Here is an 11,127-nt window from a genome sequence, read left to right as displayed (position 1 = left end):
TAACTTCAATAGTGAGTTTATTTTTACTTTCAATTTAATTTTATGTACTTTTAAATTTATTTTTTAATATTTTGGATAGTGTAATTGAATTAAAACTTAACTATTAATTTTAAAAATTCATAAATATGAGTTAATAATTTATCTTCAAAAAAATTTATATATTTATTTAATAATTCAGGATAGAAAAAATTCATCTTTCCACTCTTGGTTGTTGGCTTATTCAAAATCGCCAGGCAAGAAAATGTAACTGATGCCAAATAATCTGTTGAAGCAGGAATGTGCAGACTTGACTACTGGAAAAAAAATAAAATTGCTAGAAAATCCTTTTCTCTGTAATTCTCTATGTATTAATTAGGGCGTAAATTAGTACAAATGCATTGCCAAACAAAGAAACCAACAACAAGAAGAAGAAATCCCAACATTGCTGAGATAATTTTTAAGATAATTTATTGCTTTTCAGCAACGAGTTTTCCGCAACATTCGATGCAAATAGCAGTATTTCTTGGTAGTGTTCTAGCGTGGTTTCTTTATTTAAAAAAACCCCCATTGGATTTAGTTGACTTTTAGCCTTCCCTTCCCTTTTCTTTAATTTTTTTATTTTTATTTTTAAGCTTTGATTATTTCTCTGTAAAGGAATGATCTTTGGTTGGTTCCACCATTTGAGTTCGGAATCCACAAATACGTAGAATTCCTTTCGTCCAAATAATAATAATAATAATAAGAAAGTCTTGAAATCATATAAATAGTTCGAATGGACAGAATAAACTCTGAAAATCACATGCTGGTGCAAGTCTTTAAAGCACACTATAACAAGTCGTTTGCTTATTTATTACAATAATAGCAAATAATAGCTAGAAAGTCTCATCCAATGAACTCACTCATTAAGAACATCTTGTCCTAGAAAGTCAAGACTTAATTTATTTACTCTAACTCGATTGGATGCGCGCGGTGGGGATATTTATTGATTAAACATTTAGAAATAGAGTTGAAATGTTTAGATTTAAATCACCTCGAAAGCATAGAAGAAAGAAACATTAGCAATCCTAAGCAATGGCGCAAGGGATGTATCCGGAGTCGAACTTTGAGAGTTTTCATATAGATTTTTTTTATACTTTTAAATATATTTCTAAATAAAAAACATTTTAAACCACAATCTCTATCATAATCTTATATATACCCATACGGAGTGGAACCTTTGAGTTTTGGGGGGCATGAAATGGGTGGTGGCTGCCTACTTTCCCCACCTTCATCAAAGCATATACAGAAATAAACAAAGGTAGTTAGATGCTGTCCACACATAGCCCATCTTTTCTTTTCTCAAGTCAAAATAGTTTCCCATCCTTTCCCGGTGTAAATTAGTGCCCCACACAAGGGTATTTGGGTACATTCAAGTTTGGAGCACATTGGCATGTTGGTCAACCCATCAAGACATGTCATGGGGGTGCTTTTTATTTTTTTAAGAAGCCACCCACCCGAAAGAAAATTCAAGAAATTTTTTTTTTAAAAAAAGTGTTTGTTCGAGTCAAAAAACAGCAAGAAGCAGTTTGAAGACAGCCAGAATTGGAAATTGCTAGGCAATTGCTGTTACTGCTGCAGGCATTGGAGAAGAATTTGGGAGGGAAACAGGAAATCAAGGCTAAGGTAAGCTTTTGTTGATTCATTGACCAAGCCCACGAAACAATTATTATTATTGTAGGACTGGCCATAAATGAACCTCTTTCTTCTATGTTATACCAACATTTATTGAATTTAGATGGCTTCCCAACGGCACCAAAACCTCAGCATTTAATCTCTACTTTATTGAGTTGTCACTGATTTCTCTCCTTGTAGCAATTAACAACAGAAAAGATTGAATCTTTGATGATGTCTTTGTGCCCTCATCTTTCTTCATGACCAAGCTGTTTGCAGTTTAATTTGTGATTTTTTTTTGTGGGTTCTGCAGCAAGGTAATGATTCAATTCCCTTCGAAGACAATAAAAAATGAGTCTTCGACAGGAAAGTTTGCTTCTTTTCATCACCTTCATCACGATTTTTATTGCTACCACAAGTCCTACAACTAAAGCTCAGAAGTCCGGCAGCAATTGTGCCTCTTCATGTGGGATTGGGAAATCAGCAAGAGTTGTCCCGTACCCTTTTGGTTTCTCAAATGGATGCCCCATCCAGTTAAACTGCGAATCAACTGAAGGTGAGATCAAGATTGGTGAATTTCAAGTCCAGAACATAACCCCAAATGGTATCTTGGTCAATCTTCCAGCAGACTGTAATCGTTCTATTGAAACAATCAGACCGCTTTTTGGTCTGAACTATGGTCCTTCTTGGCAAAACAGTTTGTTACTTCAAAACTGTAGCAAGCCTTCAAATAGTTGTGTTATTTCAAGAAGTCCGTTTCAGGGAGAGTTGCATTCGAAAAACTGTGAGGCTGCTAAAAATGACAACTTGAGTTGTTACTCACTACCGTACTCAGGTATTGATACTTTGAGTTATGAAGGTGTGAATTCAACTCAGTGTAGTTCTGTTTTCTCTTCTCTTGCTCTTGGGTCGGACAGTCCGGTTGTCTCTTTCCAGTATGAAAGAATTGAATTGGAATGGTGGCTTGAAGGTCATTGTCGGGATACTTTTTGCTCAAAGAACGCGAATTGTAGCGAGGTTAAGCTCCAGAATGGGACTGTTGGATTCAGATGTCATTGCTATGACGGGTTCGCTGGAGATGGGTTTACCACCGGGAATGGCTGCCGGAGAGGTGAGCCAACTTGGCTTTATATTTGTTTACATTTATTCTTGTTGTTTATTATGAGTGTACTGTTTGGTTTACTTTGATTTTTTTATTTTTTAAACGGGTTTTTGACTGGGGACAAGTGGGAGTGTGAGTTGGCCAATCGGAGGATGACACCTCAATGTGGGACTAATGCTCGGTCCTTGGTCGTGTACAAGAGCCTTAAACTGTGACTGAGGAGTTTAATGGCAAAAGAGATGGTTCCTACGAGGCCACATTGTTCTAATAAAACTCTTACATCTTTGTATCCAAGGATGATGAGAATAATTATAGCTTCGGAAGGAATAAGGACCATGGAATTTGTCACCACCCGCTTTGGTCCTTCTTAACGGCTTGACTTTGACTAGGTTGTTTTGAATTATGCTGAATTTGTGTGTTTTTTTTCTTATTTTGGGTATTAAATTCATACCAAAAATATTGCATTGTTAATGGTTAGGTTAACTTTGAAAGATAGAGAGTACCAAAACTCTCTTGTCTCAAGCTTGAGCTCAAGAAATCCAAATTCTCAAACCTAAGAATGGAGTGAAATAGATTAGTGTGTCTATCTGCCAAGTGCACTCACATCCTATCCAAGCAGAATGTTGGCCACATGCATTTGCTCTGTATCTTCCGTGATTAGAGAGAGCCTTAGCACTTGGCAGTATTGAAAGTTCACTGTGTTACCTTGACTATTAATCTAGGCAGCCATGGAAATCAAATCATTCTAAAGTTAGGAAAAGTGAGTGGCAGAAATCAAATAGCTTTTGAACATTCAGGGGAAGAAAATTATTTGATCGGATCTGCTGTAACACAAAATGAGTGCTGTTTTGACTTGGCAAAACATCTGGACATAGTTTTTACTTCCATCGATGATTGAGTTTTTCTATCCATTTCACATGTACAAGAAAGTCAAAGTTTCTAACAAGCTTTAATTGTTTCGCTCTGTATGTTTCTATAGACTTTTCTTATATCATGTAGCTGCTCTTTATTACCACACAACCCCTAGCACCACAATGCAATGAATCCATTTTGCTTTTCTTATTTTTTCTTATTTTTTGAAATGGTAGCTTGTATCATAGGAACAGGCATTTTTGCTGACCATTCTATTTTTGGCTTTCCAGTTTCCAAGTGCAGTGCTTCAAGGTACATGTCTGGCCACTGTGGAGGAACTACTAGAGTAGTTGTTCTTCTTGGAGGTAAAATTTCTGTACCATAACGGTAACATCCACAGATTTCCCCCTTTAGTTTACCCGCTCTTGAAATTCATAAATCGCTATGCTATTGCTGAAGAAACTGTTCAGGTCTCGGAAGGCTTATGAACATTTAATTTTATAGTTCAAAGTATTTTGATATATATATCCTTTTCTTTTGGGCGTGCTTCTCGTCTATTTATGTATTTGATGGTAATCCAAAATGCTATTTGATCCATGTGTCTCCCATTGTAGTGTTTGCTGTAGTAACTCCAGCTTTCCTCACTTTTCATTTTCAGGGCTTATTGCTGGAGCTTCATTGATGGCTGTTTTCGCCCTTCTCTGTTACTTTGTCAAGAAGAAATCCACTTCAATGCGAAATCGGTCAAGTGCAAAGCGCCTTCTATGTGAAGCTGCAGGCAACTCTAGTGTTCCATTTTTCCAATATAAAGAAATTGAAAGGGCCACTAATGGCTTCTCAGAGAAACAAAGGCTAGGAACTGGAGCCTATGGTACAGTTTATTCAGGAAAACTCCACAATGATGATTTGGTTGCAATAAAAAAGATCAAACAGAGAGATACTGACAGCCTTGATCTAGTCATGAATGAAATAAAGCTCCTTTCATCCGTAAGCCATCCAAATCTGGTTCGTCTTTTAGGCTGTTGCCTAGAGGAGGGAGAACCAATCCTAGTCTATGAATTTATGCCTAATGGAACTTTGTGTCAGCACCTACAACGAGAGAGGGGCAATGGGCTTCCGTGGACTGTTAGGCTTACCGTTGCTGCTGAAACTGCTAATGCCATTGCGTATCTCCATTCAGTCGTGAATCCACCAATTTACCACCGAGACATAAAATCTAGCAACATACTATTGGATTACAACTATAGATCAAAGGTAGCTGATTTTGGTCTTTCCAGACTTGGCATGGAAGAATCATCTCATATATCAACCGCCCCGCAAGGAACTCCAGGCTATCTTGATCCTCAATATCATCAATATTTCCATCTTTCTGATAAAAGTGATGTTTACAGTTTTGGGGTAGTTCTCGTAGAGATCATAACTGCACAGAAAGTAGTTGATTTTTCTCGCCCACACAGTGAGGTTAATTTGGCTGCACTTGCCATTGATAGGATTGGAAGAGGTTGTGTGGATGAGATAGTAGATCCATATCTTGACCCGGATAGAGATGCCTGGACCTTATCATCAATTCATAGCGTGGCTGAACTTGCGTTTAGATGCCTTGCTTTTCATAGGGATATGAGGCCTACTATGATGGAAGTTGCAGAAGAGCTTGAACAGATTAGGCTTAGTGCATGGGTCCCCACCATGCACATGGCATCACCGTCATCTTCCTCTCATTTCTCGGACCATGGAAGTCAGAAATCACTGGGTGTCTCTGTTGGTAAAAAGGCAGCAGTAGCTAGTCGGAGATTACTTGTTCCACAGAGAACAGATAGTCTGACTTCTTTGGAAGAGGTGAAGGATAGCTCTCCAGTTTCTGTGCAGGATCCTTGGTTGAGTGAACAGAGCTCACCATCAACAAACAGCCTGTTGGATAATGTAGTTCATTGACAACAAACCTGTTTCTTTTGGGTGCTTGGATTCAAATCGTTCTTGTGAATACAATCTAGGAATTTGCAGTTTTCTATAACTACCTTGCTACATATTTCTCTTACAGAAATCGTATCTTGTATGCTTTACCTAGTCATCGTCTCCTTCAAACATCTTTCGTTTGTCAATGTTGAAACAGAACATACAAAAGTCAATATTAAATAGATTCTATATATCTTCAGTAAGAACATGGAGTGAATGTTTTCATCCACGATTACTAAATTAAATTAAAAGAAACCTAAAAGAGATGGTGATTTCACTGTTCATCATCTCATATTCTGGATTTCAATAGTGATTTGCTTTTTTTCTGTTCTTTTTAAGTTTTTTCATATCTCCTTTCATTAAACTATTTTTTTTTATTTTTATCCTTGATTGAGAATTGAAATTAGTAATTTGTTTTGATTTGATTTTTATGAGGTTATTGTGGTATCAAAAAAAATATTTTGACATTCTATTGATGCTTGATTTTGCAAAAAAATAATTTTATTTTGTTGTTTATTGAAAAACTGAAAATGAGAGGACCAAAATTGATAATGAAGCAAAAATATAGGCTTTTTTTTTTTTGCATTTCAATATCCTTTTAGTTTGATAATTATATGTTTTGGTTTAAAATTCCATTTTATTCACATTTCAGTCTCTTAGTTTAAAAAAAAAAAGAGAATCATTGGAAAACTACGGAGGAAAGAGAAAGCGATCTCTTGAGTAGATTTCATGAACAAAAAAGCTAAAATTTGTGTCAATGCGTTCCTCTCGACAAAGAGTGCCATTGAGGTGTTTTTAAGCTTTTTTATTGTTGAAAAAAGTAGATCGGGCTGAAAATATTTTTTATTTAATTTTGTTTTTTTGAACTGATTTTAAGGTTGTTTTGAATTGAGAAATTAATCTATTGAGATTATAAGAGTGCTTTTTAGGTTAAAATAAGTTAAAAATGATTTTTTGAGGTTCGATACACTTGAGCTCGATTTTCTAGTCACATCTCCGCTGGTTGGAATATAGGCAAGCAAACTATGCATCATTTGCTTTAATTTTTTTTTAAAAAAAATAAAAAGGTGGATGACATATCGTTCATCCTTACGCAAACAAAGAAAAGATATGATATTTAAATTATCATCAAATTTTATCATGTTTCTTAAATAGTACTATAGATTTTGATTTAAACATTAACAATTTTGTTTTCAATTATTGTGTATCTAATATGCAAAAATAAAAAGTAAAAAATAGCTCATGAATATTTAATGAACATAAAATTTATTTACAATTTTTGATAGATTTTTTATATGATTTTGTTATATTTATTATATTTTTTCTCTTTCAATCATGTACAAAATATTGAGACATTATTTTAATATATTATTTTGAAACTTGTTTTTTGAGATAGACCTTATTTTAATATATTCTTCTAAAACATGTTTTTGAGATTACGATAGGTTTATATTTTTAAAAAATGACTGCAATAAAAAAAAATGCTTTTGTTAAAAAATAGTGAGATGCATTAAAAAGGAAATAAAGTTTAGATTGATGAAATATATTTCTTCTTAATAATTTTATTCTTTGTTTTTCATGTAAATATTTTTTTTATAATCATTTAATTAAATAAAAAAAATGAATTTCAAAAGAAAGCTTATTTAACCTGATAAGAGCCATGATTTGGGTCATAAGTTGAGTGAGTTAACTCGACTTGACCGAGGATATGGACTGAGTATGTTAACCTGATTTGACCTAGATCAATCTAAAACATTGTCGTTTTGATATTTGTTTTATAAAAAAAATTAAATCAACATCACTTTTAGTTTCATTTTAAAAAGGTAGACTTAGTTTCGGCTAGGTCAACCAAGCTGTGAGAGCACTTGCTAGGTTGACTATGCCACACTATGTCAGTTTTAACCCGATGTACTTTGAAGTCAAGCATGGTCTAGAGATCGGGTTAATGGGTCACCATGTTGACCCAGAAAACTTGGGTAGTTTTAATAATATTGCTGAAAAATTCACCAAGGCAACATGCGAGTCGGATTAATTTTTTAAAAAACATTAAAAAATATCCATGAATTGTTAATATGTTTTCAAGAATGAAAAAAAAATTAAAACCATGTAGGGATTGACCAGATATGACCCGGACGACTTGAAAAATTCAAAGACAACTGAAAAAAACATAGTTTGACTAAAAATATTTCAAGATGACATCTTTTATAAAAATATTGAGAAAACAACATATTGAATTGACCCGGGTCAACCTAGGTTATGAAACTGTGATAACCTAATAGAAAGTAAATAAAAAAAATATTGAAGCTCAATTCTTAATCAACTCAATATTGAAGAAGAAATTGAAAAAATCAATTAGAAAAAAAGAAAAAACAAGTGAGTCAACTCGGGTTGATCTATAAATCTGAATCATGAAACAGAGATAACTCAATAGGAAGCAATCAAAAAAAATTATAAAGCCAAATTTCTAATTAATCCATTATTGAAGGATGCAATATAAAAAAATAAAAAAAATAAAGGACTAAAAAAGACTTAGGTTAACCTGCCAAACCCTCGACTTGGGTCATAAGACTGGAATAACCTCATAGAAAGCAAATTAAAACAAATTATGAAATTTAATTTCCAATCAATTCAAATGTTGAAGGATCAGATTGAAACAAAAAATCAATGACTAAAAAGGATAAAAAACCGAGTCAACCAGAAAAACCTACAAAACATGTGACCCAAGTTTGAAACTAATATAACCTCATAGAAGTGAACCCAAATAAATTATAAAGCTCAATCCTCAATAAATCCAATGTTAAAGAATGAAATTGCAAAAAAAAAAGAAAGAAAAAAGTATTGTTCCAATGAAGATTACTTTGTAACTCATAGAAAAGAAACCGAAATAAATTATGAAGTTCATTCCCTAATAAGTCTAATGTTGAAGAATGAAATTGAAATTAAAAATAAAAACTAAATTTAAAATTCAAGAAAAAGGCATAAAATACTGTTATTAATTTGTAAAGAGTGGACAATGATTTCCCTCTCAATTAGTTTTTGTTAGCAAGGTTTTATCTTTGACAATAATAACCATATAGAAGAGGCAGTTTGAGAAGGCTATAGTGTAACTGGATATTATATTATGTGACCTTGATTATAATAGTTAGAGCCATGGTGCTAATTGTTGAATGAGAGCAAATGAATGTTTTCCACAAATAAATATTAACAAATTAAAACAGAAACAGAGAAAAAAAAGTTGTACTAATTGTTGAATTCTTCAGATTTTTCTTCGTTCATAAACTGATTCAACAACAAAACATTTCCTTTTCTTAATGAATTTGGTTGCATCATGCATGGTTGGTGCATGTACAAAGCATTTGCACAGTTAAAGGATATCTAAAACTGGAGGATTCATGGTCTTTCACTAGCAGAATTTATCACATTGTTCCTTATTGCTATAACAACACCATCAAAGGGCACTTGTATGGTGATATCTTATGTATTTAGGTTTAGCAGTCGTTTGTTCCATGGTCACACTATTTTCTCTGTTGTCATTTATGCCAACACTGCCAGTTTTAAAATGATAACATCTACTCCAATATTATTAAATTTAAATACTTCAAGGAAATCTAAAAGAGCTTAGCCCAAATACTGTGGAACAATGAATTACAATAGTGAAGTGATTATTTCACACTTCATTTCAAAATCATTAAACCTTGTATTGTATATAATAGTCTTTTTTAAATGATCAAAAAGTCATTTATGAATTGGATGGGGCAATAAGGTCTTTACCTTTTTATTCAATACAGTAAAATCACTAAATCACTCTTAATAGCAGAATTTTAGGAACAATTTAGGAGGAAAACACCACAATTGAAAAATAAAAAGTCTAAGGACTAAAAAAAAAGGGAAAATTATCTCCCGTACAAAAGAGGGAGATTATAGAGTTATAAAAGAAAAGGAACAAAGATAAGAACCAAAAATTTTTTTTTTTTATGAAAGAAAAAGCTCATAGCCTCCAAAGTATCACTTTAGGGTGAGAGCGGTGAGGTTATAGAGAACATTTTTTCAAACGGGAGAAATAATTATAAATAAAAAAGGAGAGAAAACCTATAAAGATTTTAATAAGGAGTTCAAGAAAAACAAGAAGAAATAGAGGAATTGTAGAGGAGAAAAAAGATTGATCAAGGTTAAATTGACATGACTTGGTAAGGTACTTTAAACACCCAAACTTTGTATTGTTGTAGAGAAAAAGTGTGAACCCCTAAAAATTTAAAACTAGGGTTTTTATGGAATTAAAAAATTGGAATGTGTGTTTGACATAATTGGTTGTGTTAGTTTGTAGAAAACTTGAGTTAGAGAGATCACAAGTTAAAAAACATAAAGAATTGAAAAAAAAGATAAAATCCTTAAATCTTTAAATTAAGGTTCTTGAAGATAATTTAAGGAAAATTAGGCTTATTATGAAAATATGTTTAGATTTCTTAAGTATAAGGTTTGATTGTTAAGAATAGATTGATTTGTTGAAAGAACAACCCCACATCTTAGAGAGATAGGTTCGACCAAGACAAGGGTTCTTGGAGTATTCTTTGTTGCAAATTTATGCATGTTTAATGATAAGGGAACATCTTTAATGAGTTATATATAGTTATTTACATTGAATCTTAATGAATGATTGAGTTTCTTGATTTCGAAGATTTTGAGTAACTTTAGGGAAACAAAATTATGATTTCCTGATAAAAGTTTCTGAATAGGGAATGAAATTAAGTGTAATTTGGTAAAAGATTGGAAAAGAAAACCTTTAGGGATGAAAATAGGGATTTTGATCCCCATGTGTTTTTTGGGGAAAGGAAGGGTTATGTAGTAATTAAGTGTGTGTCCTAAAAGAATTTATCATTTAGTGTGTTAAATATAAAATTTGCATGAGTATGAGTTAATCTTGAAAGGAAAGAAAAACTCAAGATTTCAAGGATGAAGGTTTGACTAGAGAGAAAAAGAAGAAGGAAACTTTCCAAAAGCCAAAATGGGCTAGTCGTTTTGAGTAACAACTAAATCGATTCAAGAAACGGTGAAACCGTTTTGGCTACTCTTTTGTGGTAGCTTGATTCTATGTTTTGGCTTTTTATTGGTTTTCTTTGATTCTTTTAGGTTGATTGAGGAAGATAGGTGATTATTATATGGAAAAGAAAAGTATAATATGTATACATGCATGAAATAAGATCACATGATAGCATTGTTTATATTGGAACGTGAAAAGTTGAGAACCTTAAGTTTAATATGAGATAATGTAAGAATATGTGTATTCATGAGTAAAAAATAATCAAATTGTTAAAAGAATATTGAGAAGTGCATTCTTGATATTTAAATAGTGAATTTGATGTAAAACCTTGAGTGATATAGGAGAGGCATCGATTACGGGATCCCAGGCAAGCGGGACAGGACCAATAAGAGGAACATATAAGTGCTCATCACCTCAACTTTCTTAATTTTTAGCATTAATTCAATGTTTCATTTATAAGTTATACTCCAAGAAAAATATGTTTATGCAAAGTAATGAAATAATTAAAGATTGGTGGAGTCTTGTTAAACATGTACTTTAAATTGTGTTATGC

General features: G+C 32.8%; 1 protein-coding gene across 2 annotated transcripts; it reads left to right on the top strand.

The window, feature by feature from the left end:
* The first annotated feature begins 1,472 nt into the window (after window positions 1-1,472).
* On the top strand, window positions 1,473-5,742 carry LOC7480484 (wall-associated receptor kinase-like 14). 2 transcript variants are annotated; one of them, XM_024602117.2, is made up of 4 exons: window positions 1,473-1,641; window positions 1,943-2,740; window positions 3,874-3,948; window positions 4,242-5,742. In XM_024602117.2, the coding sequence occupies exons 2-4, from the start codon at window positions 1,981-1,983 to the stop codon at window positions 5,513-5,515; spliced, it is 2,109 nt and encodes a 702-aa protein (XP_024457885.1). In that variant the 5' UTR covers window positions 1,473-1,641; window positions 1,943-1,980; the 3' UTR covers window positions 5,516-5,742. The 2 variants fall into 2 exon arrangements, with proteins under 2 accessions (XP_024457885.1, XP_024457886.1); XM_024602118.2 differs by having other exon boundaries at window positions 1,473-2,740.
* The last annotated feature ends 5,385 nt before the right edge of the window (window positions 5,743-11,127 follow it).

The sequence above is a fragment of the Populus trichocarpa genome, chromosome 5, assembly GCF_000002775.5.
Source record: "Populus trichocarpa isolate Nisqually-1 chromosome 5, P.trichocarpa_v4.1, whole genome shotgun sequence".
Taxonomy (NCBI): Eukaryota; Viridiplantae; Streptophyta; class Magnoliopsida; order Malpighiales; family Salicaceae; genus Populus; species Populus trichocarpa.
Note: the sequence above shows the minus strand (reverse complement) of the source record. Positions and strands in the feature narration are given on the sequence as shown.